The 22,402-nt window shown below is 38.0% G+C and overlaps 3 protein-coding genes across 4 annotated transcripts in view; all 3 read right to left on the reverse strand.

Moving 5' to 3' along the window:
- On the reverse strand, positions 1-8,381 carry LOC140140363 (protein-cysteine N-palmitoyltransferase HHAT-like). The gene is made up of 7 exons (XM_072162125.1): positions 8,361-8,381; positions 8,019-8,190; positions 5,977-6,127; positions 5,263-5,298; positions 4,312-4,513; positions 3,301-3,447; positions 1-1,966 (listed from the first exon to the last, which is right to left on the reverse strand). Exons 1-6 carry the CDS (start codon positions 8,379-8,381, stop codon positions 3,406-3,408), a joined length of 624 nt encoding a protein of 207 aa, XP_072018226.1. The 3' UTR covers positions 1-1,966; positions 3,301-3,405.
- LOC140146162 (uncharacterized) overlaps positions 8,054-22,402 on the reverse strand; it is a 20,480-nt gene continuing 6,131 nt past the window's right edge. For both annotated transcript variants that reach the window (XM_072167923.1, XM_072167924.1), the window contains exons 2-7: positions 15,226-15,510; positions 14,292-14,359; positions 13,183-13,299; positions 10,929-11,123; positions 8,615-8,922; positions 8,054-8,190 (exon numbers count right to left, since the gene is read on the reverse strand). In XM_072167923.1, the coding sequence (XP_072024024.1) occupies positions 8,638-8,922; positions 10,929-11,123; positions 13,183-13,299; positions 14,292-14,359; positions 15,226-15,505 (945 nt within the window). In that variant the 5' untranslated portion in view covers positions 15,506-15,510 and the 3' untranslated portion in view covers positions 8,054-8,190; positions 8,615-8,637. The remainder of the gene's footprint in view (positions 8,191-8,614; positions 8,923-10,928; positions 11,124-13,182; positions 13,300-14,291; positions 14,360-15,225; positions 15,511-22,402) is intronic.
- LOC140140371 (uncharacterized) lies at positions 16,731-17,444 on the reverse strand. Its single transcript, XM_072162133.1, has one exon. The coding sequence runs from the start codon at positions 17,442-17,444 to the stop codon at positions 16,731-16,733; it is 714 nt and encodes a 237-aa protein (XP_072018234.1).

Genomic DNA, 22,402 nt, shown 5'->3' on the forward strand with positions numbered 1-22,402 from the left:
CCCCACCCCTTATGACCTACACTACTGATAGTGATCACCAAGTCACTCACTGAACTATTCAGGAGAAACAATAAATTTGCAACTTCATTAAAACTATACATGTAAACTGGCAAGTTTTCTTCACTTTTAATTTATTCTACAAAATTACAATATAAAAAAGTACATAAAATAATCTGATTTGGCTAAAACACACCCAATTTGTTTCCTGTAGGTGGTACACATTTCATTTTTGGAAGAAATTGTATTGCATTTCATTTCTTAATTTCAGAAATCCAGGAAAAACATTTTCATGCAAAAAATGATGATAACTTGTTTCTAAAGATTGTCTTCTCATATGTTTTATTTACAATATAAAATCAATTTTCATATTTTCATAATGTAGCATACATACTGACTCTAAAAATATAAACATTTGGGTCCCTTTGCACAGAACAAATTACATGATGGAGGTTGGACTTTCCCTCTTTTACTCCAACTCCTAGTAAAGTCCAAAAATTAAGCTAATAAGCTACACATCTACAATATTATATAATTATAGAATAAGGCATGTAAATACCAAAATGTTCCTCCTCCACAGATCTCATCTTAGACCTGGTCTAACTTGTTTAAATGTGAAAATGAGAGAATCCTGTCCTTGGTAACATCTGTAGAACGATTAGATTCAGACTTCTGCTTTTCCTATTATATACTTAAATTTGAGAATGAGAGAATTCTGTCCTTAAGAGGGGATGTCAAGCCATCGATCCCACGTACCAGTTTTATTTAGGAATAAATAAGTTATCGTCATGAAAACTCCTCTAAAGTGAACAAAACTTGTCTAAATACAGTTGCACGTTCTGCAGGCGTATTACACACTTCTCTTACAACGTGCTACATACCTGCAGCTAGTGTGCACCTCGACAAGCATATTGCGCGACAGCACAGACACTGTAGTCTACCGTGTGATAGATGATCTGCAGGTACCGATATTGAAATTCAGGGCTTTCAAGCTAAGCCACAGCCAACGACTAAATTAGGGGTTCATTCATATATTTTCATGACTAAATGCTTGTTTATGCCCAAAAGCTTTAGCCAGAGATTATAAACAACGCTTTGTCATGAAAATATATAAATGAACCCAGTTTATACATACACAACATTCTATGTGCTGTATTTTCCTCCACAACTAAAAATACAATCATTTTAGACCAAAAATCTACCAGTTCCTTAACCTTTTTGAAAGTTTTTTCCATCACCAATTGAGAGAAAAATTTTAACACACCCAGCCCATCGTGTTTGGATGCGTGCGAACATCACATATATATCATTCTCACTTTGCATAAATAGCGCATGAGCATATGTGCATATATCGCATTCGAGAACGTCCATGGGTTCCAGCGTGGCTTGTTTAGGACCAGAAAAGCGGGCATTAATGTTGTTTCGTACATACTCTTAGATAGCAAGAACCAATCAGAGCAAACGTTACAAAAATGTGAAAGATGCAATGATATATGCACGGGCGAGCACAACATGTACTACACGCTGTGCTTTCGGACATGTTTATTTTTCTTGTGGGTTGATGCATTTATATTTGCTTGTATTTTTCAACATTTTCAGTGTCAATTTTGTTATAAAAATAGCAAAAATAATGTATTGTTTTCTTGTGTATATAATATGTTAATGAATGTGTATCACTTGTTGTTCGAGAAATTGTACAAAATAATGCACTTGTACTGATATGTTGATGTGTGCATTATTGAGTACAATTTCACTCCCAACAAGTGACATGCATTTATTGACCTATAATTATGCAATGCTATTGACCAATCACACATGCTGTTTTATAGTGCGTATGTATGAATGTTTGCTCATGATGCATACTTCTTCTCACACATATATCTCTTGCCGTACACCCTGTGGAAATCCTTGACAACTTGAATGAAACAGTATAGTAAGAATGCTGTAGTAAGTGCTTCATATGGCCATCCTGTAGAAGAAGAAAATAATAGTGACAATAATCAGCTTTATCTTATGCGGGTGTTGACTGCAGACAAAACCTTTTTTTTTATTCAAAAATTGAGAATTCAGCATTGTAAATTTTCATGACAATATTTGGAATCATCATGAAAAATGCATTAAAAAGAGTACAAACAAGCCCAGTATTGGTTCAGTGGTTTTGGAGATAGCTCTTGATAACTTGACTCTTTTAAGCCAATGGCCAGCATGCAGAGTATATCAAAATATTGGATGATTATATCAGTAAACACAAGTATGTTCAAAAATTATATACTTTCAAATTTCAAAATGAGGTTATGTTGTAAATATTTTGAGACAACATTTGAAAAATGTTTTATAATATTTATATAACCCAATATTTAAGCATTTTGTGGCAAACTTGGTGCACTCATTTATGTAATGATGGGGAGGATGAGAAGAACAATGATGATGATAAAGATGATGGTGTTGAAGGAGTTACACTCAGAGCTACATTGATACCTAAAGCTAAGGCCAAAAACAATTTATTGTTTGCTTGCCCACAGCCGACCAATCGTAAAATTTGTGCCAACCGTAAAAACTTTTTTTTCTTCTTTTTTTTTCTAAATTATACAAAAAATGAAAAAAACAAACATCTTCCACAAATGCACAGTAGCAGACCTAAGTGTATATGCAACGTGCTGTTACGGTACGTGTGGTGCAGAATTTGACTCTTGTCACCTCTTGTCACCTCCAATGTATCGCACAGTTGATGATTTATTTCAGAAAGTATTCATGCTAAATACATTAAATTTGTTTTGTTTAAAGAAATATTTGTTTTAATTATTTTCAGTTGTGAAAATATTAAAATAAACATAAAAATTATCTTGTGTGATTCTTGTCGGAACGATATGTTCTTTTAATATTTTTAGTGAAGCTATTTTTAGTATGAATAGTGTTCACAAACCACAGTGTACATGTACGTTGATGGCTTTTAAAATGGCTACTGATGACATCGAAAAATACCCAGTGGCTGTCTGGCGAAATGGCAATAATATCTGACAGTAAAATTCAATCTGTTCGGCAAATATTTGACAGTGTAAGGGGGAGGGGTGTTGTACCAGAGAGGATGTAGTTGTCAAAGATCGAGGTAACAGCACAGGAAAAAGGGCCATGGTGTGGTATTGGCCTATCCGATTCCTGTATTTGAGAGAGAAAAAAAAATCTGCCGACCTCCTGACCCTTCCACTTGAAGAGGACCTGTGGGCAAGCAAACAATTAATTGGTTTTGGCCTGAGGGCTTGTTCCTTAATTAAGGTTCACAGTGTTAACCCAGCTCATACTTACCTGATAGTATTAGTCTATCAACATAGATATGTGCTATACGAGTACCAGCTAAGAAAACTAAATTGGAAGCAGCTAAACATATATATAAAGGTGTCCTTAAGATGCCTACAAGACGCATACATACATAGCACCTGATAGTTTGCGTTTCTGTGAATAAAATAGAGGAAAAAATTGATTAATTTAGTTTTGAAGCAACTTTAGAATAATATCCTGTTTACCTGCTTACTCCCCCTGTGGAAGAATTTGGAAATATCTTCCACAGGGGGAGTGTGTTTTTCAAAAGTAATTGGTCAGGGTTAATCATTTTGAATCCCATACTCCCCTTGTATTATGGCTACATATATTCTTTTATAACTGGAGCGAGTATTTCAAATGGAAGTTACCTAATTTGACTATTTGGGCTTAAAGAGGAAGCCCCGCCAGAGCATTTCTTCTGGGGTGAACCAAACCTGACTGGTTATCAAATTAATCTGTGACAAGGTTATTTTTGAATTTAAAAAGGTGCTCATTAATGTTTAATGTTATTGCATCAATTAGCACCTGCTAAATTCTGTTAAAGTTCAGAGATAACCTTGTCACTGATTAAATTGATAACCAAGCAGGTTTGGTTCACCCCAGAAGAACTGCTCTGGCGGGGCTTCCTCTTTAAGCCTGATGGCTTAGGAAGCCTGACCACTAGCCATTATTTGAGAAACCGGACCTAAGGGAGTATCCCACCATGTATTGAAGAGCCGCTTAAATATTGAGAGCTATGGGTAGTTTCACAATACTATAGGGGTCATAATGTTTCAAACAAAAGTCTAAACACCCTTGATTTAAGTGAGTACTTGAAAGTTGACAGAGATTTTGTGTGCTTTTTCAATGGTACGGTGAAGTTCTATCATAGTACTGTAGAGCACAATGGGCTACTCCTTTCAACTGCTATGGATACGGACACTTAAAGACTGGTATAATAAATGTCTATCAGACTCATGCCAAAATTATAAATTTTCTGATTCTACTCATACTTACACAGTACGTTTCCATGCCATGTTTGGCAATAGTTAATTGTATAAGTTGTTCTAATGTCACACCAACCCAATTAAACCATGACCAGTATAATAAATGTGTATCAGAGCCGTGCCAATAGTACACAAACCAAAAACAGACCAAAGATGATAGAAGTTGCATTAACAGACCACGCCGTGAGCCGCCTAGGGGTATATAAATGCATCTGAAATAAAATTGTAATAAAAGAAAAACCTATATAATAAAAATCAGAGATAAGCATACATGTACGTGCTTACTATCAAGCGCTTTTTGAAAACATGGAATGTACCAAAGTCTGGCGCTTTACCAACTGAGCTAATGGGGTTGAGACACATATTTGCAGGTTTACTTGTTCGTATTAACTAGGTGTATCGATGATTTGCTGAAAACCCTTTACACTTTTGTGTTTTAAAAGCTCTCGATAGTAAGCACATATGCTAACTATCAAGTTTTTATGGTAGTTCATGTTGGCCTTTCAGGGATGTATATAAATTGAGCGTTTTGAATTGAACTGAAAAACACAGAGGTCATAAAGAGAACATCCAATGAGGGACTTTGCTGGTCAAGGAAATAAAAAAAATCATTATTGTAGTGGACCTGCCTGTCATCTATCACAAGGTAGAGGATAGTAAAAACAAAAATTCATATTGTTTATTCGATTCTGTAATTAACATCACACTCAAAGACCACAAGTTTGAAGGCAACAAGAAATGTCTTTAAAAAAGGCAGCACAATGGATGAAGTTCATGTTTCATAATTTTACATTGACAAGTACTTGGAATGCTATGTAATATTTTGTGTGTGGCACATGCGCAACTAACTGGGTGGGAAATATTGTTACCACCAATGACATACTAGGAAATTCCCAAGAATTTTCATGTTGAAAGCAAAAAAAGCTGGAAATCCATCAAAAAAACACCAGAAGATACTTACTGTACCAGCAATCTATGGAGACCCCTGTCAAAGTACCTAGTAAAAAACAAAGTTAAAGTACATCAATTTCGATACTATCATTTTGATAATTAGGCAATAATAACTGCGTACTATCTGTTTTGAGGTCATTGTGTGAAATTGAGGTAATTGTTTTGGGCCGAGGTAATTTGTGAGCTAACGAAGCAAAATACAGAGGCCCAACGCAAACCCCTAAAATGACCAGGCAATGACCATAAAACAGATGGTGCAAAGTCATTAACGCCAAGCAAAATAAGTCTGATGTCGAATAAAATCAAAATTCAGTTTTCAATCTCATTATATGAGCCATTCTCAGATCTTTATTTTGCTGAAACCCCCATCATAATTAGACTTATGGTTCTAAAGATATGGTCATTTTAGTGTTGCTCAGAACAATAAAATACAGAAGTTGAATTTTTTTTGTTTAAAAGACTATTGAAAATGTATCATCCATTCATTGTTTTAATGCACATTTCATATGCATCCACAAGTACACGGGCTTAGTCGCAGTGATTACTTGTGTTTGTTATTAAGAAATGATGTGTAAATGCGGGTTATTTATTTAAAGAAGAAAGAAAAAGGGAAGGAAAGAAAGAATGAATGAAGAAAAGACAAGACAAGACAATAAAAGAAAGGACAAAAAAAAGAAGAAAAAAAAGAAAGAACAAAAAATTAAACAAGACACCATATACTTACCTCCAAAAATCTTGAAACATGTAAGTTCCCAATACACATATAGGTGGTAGTGGTACATCAACTCTATCAAACAGACCTATAGCTCTTGGTAGCCCATACAAAACTACATACTTGACTTGAAAGAAGATCAGCTGATTGAGGGCTATTCCACCTGGGCAGCATGTATAGATAGGAAAGAGAAATGTTATTAGAGATCAGCTGGATTTAGCTTGGATGATCAGTACTTCAGGCACAAGGAGGGGGAGCTTTATCACCAAGGTATAAGTGCGTTAGTGTCATAGACCAGACGGGGAATACTCTTTTGGTCTACACATTAGCGTGCTCACATTTTCAACACAGCATCACCATCTGCTGATGACGCAAGTTAACCTAGCGAAAGTGTTACAGGTGAATGAAAAATAGTGTAGTGTTGATTGCTGAAGTTAAACTCTTTAATCACTGCGAACCTTATTGTATACCCAGCATTCCAGCAAACACACAAATGTTTTTAAAATGTTATACATGTATTATAAACGCATGCTGGTTTTATTCAAAACATTTTAATAACATTTGAATGTCAGTTCTATGAAGGTCATGAAAATGTTTTAAAACACTTTATATGAAAAAGCACTATAACAACATATTTGTGGGCAAACATTTTTGCAAAATATCTGTCTACACTTAAAGGAGTATTTTGTGATCCTAGCATCCTCTATTTATGTCATTTTTCATTAGATATCCACGAAAAAACCTATTCCCAAAATTTCAGTTGATTCCGATTTTGCGTTCATGAGTTATGCATGATTATGTGTATTACACTGCTCCATAGACAATGCGTTGTAATTTCGTTCTGGTGCACCAGAACTAAATTCAAATTTCACGATATCTTTGCTAACGAATTAATCTGCAAGAAATATTTTGTACATAAACATTATGTAGCCAGAGGTTTCCAGTGATATAAAAATCTCAACTTTTTTTGAGAAAAGTGGGGGATGAGGCTGTGGATCACGAAATGCCCTTTTAAGTAATATTATATTAGAATGTTTTGCATCAAGTTTTCAGAAATGTTTATTTCAATGTTATTAATAAGTTTTATACCCTTTATTTAATCTGACATTTACAGGGGCACTTTGTGATCCACAGCCTCGTCCCCAACTTACTCCAAAAAAGATTTGTATACCATCAGAAACCTAGGACTCTCATAACTATATGTACATAAGCTTTCTTGCAGATTTGATCATTTGACAGCTTGAATTTACAAGACAGTAGCCTATGGGGCCCTGCACAGTGTCATCACCCCGATATCTTCATGGCAGAAATCGCCATGGTAGGTTGAATCCACAGCCATGCATGGCCATTTTGTTCCGACCTTTGAGACGCATAATGAGCCGAGGGACATGACTAAGGCTACTGACAATAGCTCGGTAATTGACTTCTTTGTGTGTGAGTAAGCTTGTATACGCCATTGAGGTCAATGGTCATCGACTTTTATACTGCCTCCACGGGAGTGAGTGCAGCTACGCTGTAGTCCATACAGGACCAACGCAATATAAAATCAAAATTTTGGTCAGTTTTTTAGTTCAAGACGCACGCTTCTTTCTCAATACTCAAGCTAATGACTATCATATCCTTTCAACACATATGTTCAAGTGCAAGGATCTAAATATGGCTTCTTTAAAGCAAAAAAAGTACGGGAGATTGTTATTATTTTCTATCCCGGTATCCAAAGATGTATCGTCGAATATCAAAGCGTGCATAGCACATTCAATGTATCGATCCCGGTATTTATTTTAGTATCTCTGCTGTACCAAGTAATTATTAGCCAGGCGATGTCGGTGTGCCCTGTAATACATGTAATTGTGTGTAACCTGCAAATTCAATGTCAACTGAAAGTTTGGAAAAAAGCTTTTTTCACAAATATCTATTGAACCACACCCTAAGGATATGCTAACATCACAAAATAACCCATAAAGAAGTTTTCTATAAAATCTTTTGTGTTTGCTGGGTAGCAAAACTTATTTTTCATATTTTTCACTATTGTGGGTGGACAACATTGTACTTACCTATTGCCCATGAAGGCAAGAACATAAGTAGGTGCCTCCGCTGTTGGAAAGCCGGGAAGTAGAGGAAATGTAAGGCTGCATCAATAAACACCCACCAGAATGCGTAGCGAAGGAATTCCTTCAGGATCTTCTTGAGTTCTTCTTTGGATAATGGTTTTGGCTCTTGATAGTACTGCACATGGACACAAATGAATCAATCAATACCAAGGGAGTTAAGAAGCAGATTAATGAGTTTGTATCTTGGGGTGTAATTGGATTAATGCGTTTGTGTATTTTCAGGAGGGTACTCAGTACGAATGACCATATGGGGACGCACCACAAATAGGTGTCTCGTTTTCAGGCCTCTTGTATATCAAGTGCCATTTTGCAGATCAATTTTGTTATAAATATTATTTAGTCATTTTTGACAAATATACCCCAACCCAACTGGAGCCTAAATTTTTGTATTTATTTAAAAAAAAATTAGAATGTGTCGTCTGCAGTCAGGGATTGAGTTATGTTTCATTTTGCAAAACTTGATAATATTTTTTGAATCCCAAAAAATGTGTGCTTTATTTTCCTGGAAAAGGGAGTAATACAAGTTTTATACCACTCACCTCAATTCTAAACTTATCATAAGTTAGCACAGGTCCACCAGCAAATAATGGGAGCCAAAATTATACACTATAATATGGTAGAAAGACCATCTGTAAGCAATCCCTTCATTGCCATTGTCTGTCTTGTCCTCTTTGTCTGCCATGTCCTCTTTGTCTGTCTTGTCCTCTTTGTCTGTCCTGTCCTCTTTGTTTGTCTTCTGTCTGCCATTCTGACAATAATCTATGCCAAAACTGAGGAGTCGTAGTTGACACATTGCAACACCGAATATGACATTGTGAAAGTCTTGTTCTTCCTCGAACAGTAGACGCTGTTTAGTGAAAGAGGCACATTAAGATTCAGTTACGTGTAACATCAGGACTTCAAACTTCCTCTCCCAAATTTGAGTTGTAATTAGATTTAAACTTCTCAATCGAGACCATTTTGCTCATAACAGTCTCTTCCTGAACTTGTCCATTGAATGCAAGACAAAAATCCACAATTTAGAAATAAATAATCAAACATACACTTTCAAAATAAAAGTTCACCCCTAAGACTTTTTAGAATAACTCAAAAAGTGTTTCATATAATTAAACTAGAATTATACGGTTCGTAATTAAGGTGGGCCCCACACAAAGGTGTGTAATAAAGGTTTGTAATAAAAATATTATGCAAATAAGCTCATTAATATTCATAAATATGCAAATAACATGCCACAAAACTATACAGCACATTATAGGCCACTATATACTATCACAATACCAAGTTAGAAGTTGATCTGTTATTGCATTTAAGCTGCACAGTGGATTAATGAAAATGTAGGTAATATATGCAAATAAGCTCATAAATATTCATAAATATGCAAATAACATGACACAAAACTATACAGCACACCAGGCCACAGGGCCGTTCCGACCATTAGGCCAGGTAAGGCGGTCGCCTAGGGCGGCAAACGTAGATGGGCGCAAAAAAAGGATGCAGAAACAAAAAATGACAGCGCCTCCCTTAGAGGGCGCTGAATTGACCAATTCAGGATCAATTCTGCGCCCCTCCAAGTGATGAAAGTCAAAATTTTCAAGGCTTGGCAGCAAAATCATTGCAATATCAATTTTAAGACCGATATTCAATATCATTATAACCAAAATTAATTAGTGGTAGGCCCTATTTGTGCACATTTTTGCTCGCTCCGCACGCAATTGTTTCAAGAATTAGGGATGGTGTCATTGTGTATCCTTAGCCCTAGGCGCCACAAACCCTAGCTTCGCCACTGGAAAAAAAAAGATGAGTTTTCAAGGGGGTAATCCCCCTTAACACTTTTTTGGTATGCTCTGGTGGGGCGGCAGGGAAAGGCTTTGCCTAGGGCGGCAAAATCCCTAGGAACGGCCCTGCCAGGCCACCATATCCAATCACCAAACCAAGTTTGATATAATATTGGATGGCTGAGCATGATCGGATGAGTCATAAAAATATCGGACGAGCCAACTGCGAGTTCGATATTTGTATGGCGAATCCGATATGTTATGGTATCATGCGAAATAAGCCATCCAATATTATCATTATTAGGTTTACTTAACTCCTAATAACCCTGAAAACATAATAATAAAGTTGATCGGTTATTGTGTTTATTAAGGTGCAGAGTGGATTAATGAAAGTTTAGGCAAAACATGCAAATAAGATCATTAATATTCATATATATGCAAATAACTTGACATAAAACTATACCATTGTATGGGGATACATCCTATCCCCATACAAGTTTGATATAATATTGGATGGCTGAGCATGATACCATAACATATCGGATGAGTCATAAAAATATCGGACGAGCCCACGGCGCGTTCGATATTTGTATGGCGAATCCGATATGTTATGGTATCATGCGAAATAAGCCATCCAATATTATCATTATTAGGTTTACTTAACTCCTAATAACCCTGAAAACATAATAATGAAGTTTATCGGTTACTGCGTTGGAGCTGCAGAGTGGATTAATGAATTTGCTTCTGCCCAGACAGCCAGCCAAACAAACAACCAGGCAAACAAACAACCAGGCAGGCAGGCAACCATCTGCATGATTACATAAGCCCCACATATGTGTGGGGGCCAAAAATTATACAATTGGTAGCTTATTTTGTTTGAGATTTGAATGGAAGACAGTGCAACTTTTAACACTGCATCCTTACTTACATGAGCCATTGTGAGCAAACAAAACCATGTGGGTTATTGTAAACTGGACCAGGTGTGTCAAATAAAATAGGCTACCAATTGCTTTTGTAATTTTTTTTGAAAAAATTTAGTGGGCTTTGAACTTGTGCATCCATGTGATAATTTACATACCTGATACGACATAAATGGATCAAAATTAAGTGTTGCTATTTGAAATATCATAACGACCCACACGATAGAACTCCGTTCTGTCCGTGATGCGAGGAACGTGACGGCGGTGTGAAGAAGAAATACAAGGAACACCTTCCAACCGACGAAACCTACAATGCAAGCTAGACTGTATGCAAGACTCAACTGGGATTTCAGCTGGAATGGAAAGAATTGTACATATAAAAAGAAAATAACTCGGTTGATTCACACAAAAATGCGCCACCAGCGGTTACTGGGGAGAGGCCAGAGTATGCAGTGCATCATGGGAAAATGTCAATATTTAAATCCTGCGTAATACGAATACAACACAGGAACATATGTTAATTTGTGTGTTACCATGTCAATACAATCATTCTAATGTTACACATGAATGCACGGAAAAACAGCAATTTACAATTATAGTAGATCCATTTTCAATCTACTGATCACTGGCAACCTTTCATGGAGCTGTTCTCAACATTATTATTATCACACTCGTGTGAAAATCCAATGGTGGCTAGAATGGCATTGATGAGCATATGAAGAGCTTATTTCCAAACCGTGCTAAGTCTACAAACCCATGTATCTGATTTTCCTGTGCGATATTGTAATGAGTTGTGATGCTATAGGTATTATAATTTCAGTTGGATGCACCATTACAAAGCAAACAGTGGATGGACAAACAGTTACAATACTGTGTGAAACTGTGTGTTTCCCAAATGAGAACAATAGTCTGCATATTGTTATGGTAAATAATAGCTGGTTGATGGTGCTAATGTCAAACTTGTCAAAGTAATTGTGATTGTATCACACAAGTAAATGAAACACATGGGGTTGTGGACAGTGGCGATGCTTTATGGGGGGGGCATTTCCCCAAAATATTTTTCTTGCCCCACTTTGCCCCGAAAAAAAAAAAAAATCCTGGCGCCGGCACTGGTTGTGGACTTGACACGGTTTGGAAATAAGCTCTTCATATTGTGAATCAAACCTGAATATTTTACATTTTACCAAAAGGTGACATTCATTACAAAATATACGATGGATGTGTTGCCACATTGACCCCTATTTTTCAACTTCCTCCAGTGATTCTGTTTTTTGTTTGTTTTGGTGTCACCCAATGATCCCTTTTTAATTACATATTCTGGATAGAATAAACTCTCACTAAATGACCTTTTTTCTCCAAAATATCCAGAATTGATTATTTTTCAAATTTTTGTCAACTTGTACTCAATTAAGAATCATTTTTGGCACTGCTACAGGATAGGTTATACTGAAATCCCCTATTCATAAAGTTTGTTCCGCTTATAAATGCGAAAAAAATGAGACCCATTCACTTGGGTGCAACACTTACGCCAGGGTCAGAAATTTGGCGAGAATCCATTCTCGCAAAGATTCTCGTCAACAAAATTGAAGAATCTAAATGGATTCTTGTAAATATTTCAGTTTATCATGCAAAGTTATATGGTGAGAATCCATGGATTCTTGCAAAATTCCACTAAGAGAATACCTGAGGATTGCGAATTTCTGACCCTGTACGCTAGATGCATAGTGCATGACTGGAGCAGGGTCATTTGAATTTGCACAAGTGTAAGTTGGGACTTAATATGCCCTCATTAAATCTCTCACCAAAAGATTCCCAATTGTAAATGCCTACACAGCGGGTGTAAATTCAAAATTCACACTGAAAGATTAAGGGCATGTCTTTCATAGGGGGTGTATGGACTACAACGGGAAAAACCGATTGTGCATGAAGTGGATGTTGATTTGTACCTAAATTCCTTCCCACAAGGTAATAGGGAAAGTTAAGAGGATAATCCATCTCCTTTATATGCAATATCCATATATAGTATTGTGGGAAGGAATTTAGGTACAAATCAACATCCGGAAGAGAAGCCTTAAGGTCCGTATGCAGATATTAGTCATGGACAAGGAACTTTTTGGTGTTTACACATCTTATTTTATAATATTTTAGAGGGTAAATACATGTAGCTTAATATCAGATGGCTGCAGTTTAACTTTTTGACTTTGGTAGAAGTAAAGCAGGAAAAGAAAAGAGGAAAAGAAAAGAGGAAAAGAATCCCTCCCTAATTCTAACCTCCATGGTTAGATAAGGTCTAACGTTAGACCTGGTCTAACCTGTTTTGTGCATGTATACGGACCTAAGGGTGCGTATTGAAGTAGGGAACATTAAGTCAAAATGTTTGTTCATACTAAATGTGTTTGTTAGTATCCTTACCTTTGGCGCATAGGCATCAATGATACGTCCAAGAATGATATGACCAAACAATGCCACTAAAAATGGAAGTGATAAATGGGTGCTCTTGGAATAGTTCCATTCAAAATCAGATACATCCTGAGAGAGATAAAAACAATGAAATACATGTATTACCCCCTGATGACCACTACTGCCTTTCTAACAACATTTGTGATTGGCTAATTATACAATGTGTTCATCTGACTGACCAATTATGATAAAGCTTCTAAAAATCAAAATCAGATACATCCTACGGAGAGATAAAAACAAAATAATACATAATACATGTATTACTCCCTGATGAAAACTAATGCCTTTCATTAATACAGCATGTACATTTTTAAAACATAAGTATCCGACTCACATGACGAACTGTATCTTTTAAGCATGGGTTAAACTTGAGATCAAGTTCAATTATAAAACAATTTTGATGCGATCCGACCATCGTGATTGGCTGTGTACATTTCTGAACTTCCATTGCTTTGCACTGTGTCATGCTTCATCAACTTCTACCCAATTTTGAAAGCTTGGGTTTCTAGCCTTGAATGCGAAGCTATCGGTGAAAAAAATTCAAAGGCCAGACTTGTCACATAACTTGAGTGGGATAAGAATGACTTAATGCTCGGCGTGCTAGACATATGCTTCAATGAGATATTTTCTCAAAATATCAAGAGCTATCTTAACTCTCTTCACGCGGGTGTCGACTGCAGACGACATGTTTCAAAAATTTCTTTAAAATTCAAAAATTTCAGAAATGTAAATTTTCCTGACCCTATTTGGAATCAACATGAAAATTGCATTAAAATGAGTACAAACAAGCCTAGTATTGGTTCAGTAGTTCTTAAGATAACTCTTGATATTTTGAGAAAATATTTCAAAACTTGAACTTTTTCCGTTGAAGCGCATGGCTAGCACGCAGAGCATTAAGGACCATTGTAACAACACTACTAGGCTTGTTTGTACTCATTTTAATGCACTTTTATGCTGATTCCAAATAGGGTCATGAAAATTTACAATTCTGAAATTTTTGAATTAAAAAAACAACAAGAAAACTTGTTGACTACAGTTGACAACCATGTGGAGAGACTTACCTGTAGCTTTCCTCCCAGTATTCTCCAGCCAGGCTTAAGGTTATACGGACCAAAGTCACTTACATGATCTGTAAAAGTATGTAAATTATAGACATAGTAGATTTCCATAAAATGCTTACAGCTCTGAACTTCAACTTCTGAGAAACTTCCAGTGGAATGTTTTGTTGTCTTTTTAAGATTATAGCATATTCAACCTGTTGCGGGACGTTTTCCCAACAAATCCAGGCTGCCGGTCAATCACCTGTCAGTCATGCAAAGCGTGATATGCATGATCGCCCGGTAGCCTGGATTTGTTTGAAAAACGTCTATAATGATGGGTTGAATCTGCTAAAACCTTAAATTTTGAGCAAACCTAAAATAACAAAAGGGGGCAGGGGTGGAATGGTATCTTCAACTGCAAACTGTCTGAATTAATAACATGGAAAAACCTCTATGTGCTTTTGGCCCCTGAACATGTTTAAAACAAAACTGCCCACAGATTACATAGGAGGCTTTGTTTTAAACCTATTCAGGGGCCAATGACACATATGAGGTTTTTCAGCCAAACAACGATATCATAAATATTGAGATGTTAGGCCAAGAATGCCCTCTCTGCAATAGCTGCCAAGTGTCCTATGTGTACAATATAGAGTGCAGAAGTTATGAAATGTCTATCTACTTTATAGGGCAGCTATTGCAGATAGGACATTCTTGCACTACAGTAAAAGTGGAAATTTTTCGCGCTTTGCCAATTTTGAACTGTTTCCCTTATTTTTAAATTCGCGATTCTAAGTTTCCTTACATTGACCTACATGTAAAGGCAAAAGCGATATACTCGGCGCATTGTTATTTTCAAGGTAGCAACTTGGAACGCGAAAATCAGCGGAAATAAATGTAGCATAAAAATTTTCACATTTACAGTACTATAACCTGTTGATATAGTATGTATACCCACCATTTGACTTCCTGTACACTGCAAGCACATTTGCCTTAAACATTATAACCACGATACAGATCACATAAAAAGCAACTTCAATTCTAGGCAGACCTGGTTCCTTTAAGTCAGCCACATTCTTCCTGACCTCTGACACAGGATGACCTTTGACCTCTGCTCTCTGGTAAGATTCTTTGTTTACACTGTCTTTGGTATCTTCATCTTCAGGTGGTGATGAGGATGGCTCCTGTTTGATGTCCTGATTGGCAGCCGCCGCCTGACGTCTGGTTACTCGTGACATCGCCTCTGCAACAAATCAATCAATCAATAATCAATAAATAGATACAGTCAGCAACTATTTTATACTGTTGCGATTTAGTAGTTCACATAAGATTGCGAATGGTAGTGAGAAAACCGGGGGTCACTCGATACCAAAGTGGTACGCATGCTCGTCCCCAAAAACGTTGAAAAAGGGTTGATTTTTGCCCTTGTGGTGGCGTCAACGTTTTAGAAAAAAGGGTGCTTTTCAGGTAAAGTTTCGAAGTTTAGGGGTTATTTTTTTAACTTCAGTGGGTTTGTTTTAGAATTTACGCCATTTAGGGGTCCATTTTAGTTTCTTATGCCGAATTACGCCATATTTTAGGGGTAAGATTTAGACAGCCTGCGCCAATTAAGGGTGAAATTTTTCCACACTGATTCGCCATTTAGGGTCCATTTTTGAGGTGCTGGGACGAGCATGCATACCACTTTAGTATGCAAGTGATCCCCCCGGGTGAGAAAATTGCTCAAAAGATACAGTTGACTCATCGAAATAACTTTCAACCAAATTTCAACATTACCGGTACCGTAACCAAATAAATAATCCCTGGTGCAAAAAATTGCACCGCTGTTCCACCGAAAAATGATAGCAATGCACTCTAGCATCGAATGCATAACTATTGTGCGCAAACTCGAAGCTTGAGTTCTCGAGTAAGTGCAAATGTAACAAAAATTAATTAGTGCAAGCTGCTAGCTGATAATGCTACACATGCTCGAGAAGTCTAGCCAAAAATTTGCTCACCGATAGCATCACATTTTAGGCTAGAGACCATTGCATTCAAAATCTAGTCGGATTCACCGAAGCATGACACTGTGTAAGGCAATGGAAGTTCAGAAGTAAACCCAGCCGATCATGACAGGCGATTGCATCTAAAATTACACTTCAGTAAAATTTTAGACTGTCCAAAAAAGGCAAATCTCAAAAGATACAGTTGACTCATTGAAATAACTTTCATCCAAATTTCAACATTACGGTAACAGAATAAATAACCTCTGGTGCAAAAAATTGCACTGCTGTCTGACCGAAAAAAACCGATAGCAAAGCACTCTAGCATCGAATGCGTAATTCGCGTAACTATCATGTGCAACTTTGAAGCTAGAGTTCTCGAGTAATTCACCTGTATTCACCTGTCTTCTCGGGCTCTCAATTAAACCAAAAGGCTTATAATGCCCACCTTAATTCATTCAAACTCCACTGCATGGGATATTTAGCCACTTACAAACTTAATAGACAAACTTGTTGTACTTAGCTTGAAGAACTTGTCTATTTCATTCTTGAAGCAGTTGACTGAGGGTGCCTCTACAGCTGACTTAGGAAGTGAATTCCACTGGTCCACCACTCTGTGTGTGAAGCTGTATTTCCTTATGTTCAGGCGGGCATGCTGTTTTTGAATCCTTAGACCATGACCTCGAAGATCTCTTTCAGAATCTTTCATCACAAACAGCTTGTTCTTGTCCATATCATTGATTCCATACATAATCTTGAAGACCTGAATCATATCACCCCTTAGGCGCCTGTATGCTAAGGAGGGTAGGTTCAAAACTTCCAGTCTACTCTGGTACGGGAGATCTTTGATAGCTGCAATCACTTTAGTAGCCCTTCTCTGTACCTTCTCTAATTTGGTGATGTCTTGTTGAAGAAATGGGTTCCACACACAGTTGGCATATTCGAGGTGAGGCCTCACCAAAGTCTTATACAGTGGAAGAAACATATTCTCATCCATGTGCGTGAATGTCCTTCTAATTAATCCAACAATCCTATTGGCTTTGATAGCCACCTTCCCCACATGCTTGCTGAACTTCAAGGATGGGTCAAAAACAACCCCCAAATCTTTCTCTTCATCTCTTACTTCTAAATCAGCCCTCGTTCCTCCATCTCTCATACTATATGTATTACCAACATCTTGTCTCCCGTAGTGCATAACTCCACATTTCCCGACATTGAACTTTAACTGCCATTTCTCTGCCCAGTCACTCAGCTTATCAAGGTCATGCTGCAGTACAGCCCTATCTTGTGGCTTCCTATTAAATGTGACTGTAAACCTTTGTGTCGTCTGCAAACATCTCCACGTTACCATTCAAACTGTCTGGCAGGTCACTGATGTAGATAATGAAGAGTATCGGGCCCAACACACTGCCCTGGGGGATCCCGCTGACTACCTCCGCCCATGATGATTTCACTCCATTCACTACCACACACTGCCTTCTGTCCAGCAGAAAACTTCTGATCCAACTGAGCAGGTTTCCTTGTATACCATGCGCCTTCACTTTCTTCAACAATCTTTGGTGCGGAACCGAATCGAAGGCTTTGCTGAAGTCTAGGTATGCAACATCCACTCCACCCTCATCATCAATCATGCTTGACCATGTATCCAAAACATTAATGAGCTGCGTTGCACATGACCTTCCAGAGCGAAACCCATGTTGGTGCTCACTGAGGATCTTCTTCTCATCCAGGAATCGCATAATGTGGTCTCTAATTAGTGCCTCCAAAACTTTACACACCACTGACGTCAAGCTTACTGGCCTGTAGTTTCCTGGAACTGTAGACTTCCCCTTCTTGTAGATTGCTGTCACATGCGCAACTCTCCATCCGTCAGGGACTCGTCCTTCTTTGATGGACTTGTTGAAAATTGCAGTCAGAGGTTTTGCAAGGACATCTGCTGCTTCCTTTAACACCCTTGGATGGAGTCCATCAGGTCCGGGTGACTTGGATGGATTCAGCTTATGGAGTTTCTTCAAAACATCTTCCTCAAAGATCTCAAAATCCTCTAAGGGATCACCGTCATACTTTATATCCGGCTCTGGAACATCTTCTACATCCTCCTGCGTAAACACACTAGCAAAAAAACTATTAAGGACTTCAGCCTTTTCCTCGTCACAAGTTGTCTTTGTTCCATCACCTTTAAGAAGATCACTAATTCCACTCTTCGCCTTTGTTTTTGATCTAACATAATTCCAAAATCCTTTGGTGTTCTCTTCAATTTCTTCAGCTAATTTCCTCTCAAACTGTCTTTTCGCAGACCTCACACCTTTCGTTGCTTCATTCCTCAGCTGGATATAGGCTTCATAGTCTTTGTAATGTTTTGTTGCTGTATACCTCTTCCAAGCGTGGTATTTCTTCTTCACCTTGGCTAATGCCCCCTTGCACATCCAAAGGGGTTTCTTCTTCTTATTATTATTTGTAGCGGCACCAACAGGTTTAGACTTGGGAATATTCTTCTCCATTGTTTCATGAATGTGGCTATCAAAACAATCCCATGCATTGGTTACATCAAGATCATAAAGTTCATTCCAATTGACTTCTGATAAATCTTGTCTTAACTTCATATAGTCACCTTTGGCATATATAAAAACCTAGCTGGTTGATTTTCAACAATATCTTTGTAGCATTTCAACTCAAACTGAAGTACCACATGATCACTTTTTCCAAATGGATTGTGCCCTGTCACATCGTCGACCAACTGCTCTTCATTAACAATAACTAAGTCCAGAAGACTGGGCTGCTGTCCTTCACAAAATCTGGTATAACAGCTTACTGCTTGAAACAGATAATTATCTTGGAGACAGTCCAGCAATTTACTACTTGCATGCTGGTCATTTGCAGACGACGTCTACGACTCCCAATCCACCTCTCGGAAATTAAAGTCCCCCACTTTCAGCAGACGAGTATTCTTCTTACCACTAGCTGCATTGATGAGGTCTAGCAGGTGATCGTTGTTGTCTTGAGATGAGTTCGGGCTTCTATATACACAACCAATCAGCAGGTTATCTTCATCTGACAATCTGGTTTCACACCAGATACTTTCATGGAAGTTCATGTCAGATAGGTCATCAACTTGTATGGCTTTAAGCCATTTCTTCACATAAATACACACACCTCTGCCCTCACATGCTAGAAAGCAATCATAACCATCCAACTCCAACTCAACTTTCTCTATGTCTCTTCCCTTATACTTCGGCAACACTTCAGTTACAGCTATTATGTCTGGTTGGTTGGAATCCACAAAAACTTCTAATTCAATCCTTTTGTTCAAGAGGCTATCGGCATTGGTGTACATACACTTCAAATTCTTATCCTGATTACGGCGACTACTGTCCGTCTCAGTGTTCTTAGCATCTCTACTTGACTCTTGGTCAGTGTCTACAAACTTTGTGGACCCACTGCTTGGTCCACTTGTCTTACGGTTACTAAAACCAACTCCGCTTCCTGGAGTATTTTCTCCATAACCACCATCATACTTTGGATTACTTGATCCAATTTTTGTACCTGAACTATCAGGCCCATCATCATTGATACTACTTGGTACTGCTTTCCATGAACCTCTGGCTAACTGTGGATTACTTATTCCACTGGAACCATTGTCAATGTCACAATTTCCTGGAGTATTTTCTCCATAACCACCATCATACTTAGGATTACTTGATCCAATTGTTGTACCTGAACTATCAGGCCCATCATCATTGATACTACTTGGTACTGCTTTCCATGAACCTCTGGCTAACTGTGGATTACTTATTCCACTGGAACCATTGTCAATGTCACACTTTCCTGGAGTAATTTCTCCATAACCACCATCATACTTTGGATTACTTGATCCAATTGTTGTACCTGAACTATCAGGCTCATCATCTTTAATTCTTCTTGGTACAGCTTTGCATGAACCTCTGGCTAACTGTGGATTACTTGTTCCACTGGAACCATTGTCAATGTCACACTTTGGATCACTTGCTCCAAATATGGTACCTGTGCTTTCAGGACCATCAATTGCAATACTTGAAAGAAGACTACTTGAAACTCTGCTTTGCTGCGGATTACTTTTTCCACATGGTGAAAACTTGTGCTCATCTGTAGCTCTGTTCGTGCCAATGGTGCTGTGAAGTGCCGTGCATGCGTCAAGGGTTCCCAGAGCTATCTGTCTTTATAGCACTAACGAAAGGGCTGGCTAGGCATAAGGCCAACCATATGACCGTCACCTGCGTTTTGTGCATTCTGACCATTAACTTGTGTCTCGGTACCTGTGCTCACATGGACTAATTGCCCTTTCCTTATAGCCAGATCTTTTTCACCATCATCTCTACGTCTCTTGAGTTCCTCCCTCAACATCTTATTTTTCTCCCATTCTTTCGGTGACGTATCAGGTGTAATGTATATGTTACTCCATAACCTTGTTTCTTTAAGTTCGTTTGCTGAGTTGAGCACCTCACGTTTACTTTTTACCGAGTCCAAGGTGACCTTGGTTAATCTGGGTTTATCGCCTGCCTTTTTACCAAGTCTAACTACTGACTCCAACTTTACTTGGGTCCCAACCTGTATGTCGAGACCAAGCCGGAACATATTACCGATTTCAGATGCATCTGCTTCCTTTCTCTCTTGTGATTCCTCACACATCGACTCTGGTATATTGTGAATGATTACGTTACACTTCCTTGTCTCACGATCACGGTAATCGTCGATGGCGTCTTTTATCTTATCGTCAATTGTTCTCTCAATGCTATCTACCCAGGTCTTTCATCTGCTTCTTACTATCCCCTTGTTCCTGCGTAATTGCTTGCAATATACTTCTCACTCATATTCTTAATAGTTGGTACTGCCGAAACACACCCATCACATGACCAGATGAAGTTGGGAATTTCATTGCCCATATTAGCATCATACACAGCCTCTGCGACGCCAGTGCAATGAAGACAGACCCACGCACCACAGAAATCACACTGAAGGGCTTTTACTTGGTCGTGGATTGTACCTTCACATTTAACACAGGGCCTATCATCTGACTCATCATCCTCACTAGCATTTATTTTACTACTAGTTTTGGTTTTACCATTATGTCTTTTCACAGCTCCTGAGGCTGAGTCTGATGAAAGCTTAACTTGGTCTTGATCTTGGGAAGCAGAAACTGACCTTTCTTTCATGCCTCTCGGTTCCTTTCTGTGTTTCTTGGAAGTCGCCAATATACCCTCAGTGCCATTATCATCTTTAATATTGTCAACTGAGGATACACTCTTACTTGTATTACGTTTTGGTCTTGTTGATCTAGCACCTGGAAGACTCAGTTCAACACCTAAACTCGGTTCACTACTACTACTGGCGGCCATCTTTAGCTCGAGATACTCTAGCTAAAATACAGGTTTACATTTACTATCTTACATTATCTTGCTGTATTTCAGCTAGAGCTCCAAACGACAAGCTTCCGGGTTTTTTGGAGAACAATACTGTTACGTAAGATGAAGAAGAAACCGCCTCGGAGCCCGCCCTACTCATTATTTCATTGTACTTATTGCAATTTGCCTCACACATTACATAATCAACACAAAGCTTTTGTGAGGATTAGTGAGTGGATAAGAAATTGACAGTGGAGGATCTGAAGGACACGCCGATTGTTAGTTGTCAATCATGAATTGCCGAACCGTATTAATATTTTACTGCATGGCATTCCGCAAACACCAAGACAAATTATGCCGTATTTTTCCAAAGATCGTCTCATATGAAGTAAGCTGAATGCGATCTGTACTTTTGTAACATTCCGATCGCTTTTGATCACCTATTATCGGCGAATTTGCTTGAAAACACGTGAGTTCATGTTGTGTAAACATAATTAGCATAGACACAAATGAAATTACGATGCAATACAATGCAATTTGAATGCGCAGCAGATCTATAGAAATAACTTTGCCCGGTTTTATGCAGAATTAGACCCTGTCTGGCCATCTTGGAACCTGACCTTTCACAATGTATAAATTGACGACTATGAAATCTTCAAAAATCTTACTCAGTTCTACACATCTACTCTTATAATGTCACAATACCTTCACCGGAGGACATAAATAACACCATGCAGTGGAAATTAAATGAAAAAAAAAGTGGTATAATAAGTAA

This window comes from Amphiura filiformis, chromosome 2 (genome assembly GCF_039555335.1).
Source record: "Amphiura filiformis chromosome 2, Afil_fr2py, whole genome shotgun sequence".
Classification (NCBI taxonomy): Eukaryota; Metazoa; Echinodermata; class Ophiuroidea; order Amphilepidida; family Amphiuridae; genus Amphiura; species Amphiura filiformis.

What these genes read in the sequence shown, in the direction of transcription:
- LOC140140363 (XM_072162125.1), bottom strand. Translation starts at nt 8,381, where the DNA reads ATGGCACTTGATATACAAGAG. An exon ending in ATGTTTCAAGATTTTTGGAG is followed by an intron (nt 5,299 to 5,976) that starts GTAAGTATATGG and finishes GTTTTTTACTAG; the next exon opens with GTACTTTGACAGGGGTCTCC. An exon ending in ATGGCATGGAAACGTACTGT is followed by an intron (nt 3,448 to 4,311) that starts GTAAGTATGAGT and finishes TTTTATTCACAG; the next exon opens with AAACGCAAACTATCAGGTGC.
- LOC140140371 (XM_072162133.1), bottom strand. Translation starts at nt 17,444, where the DNA reads ATGCACTACGGGAGACAAGATGTTGGTAATACATATAGTATGAGAGAT.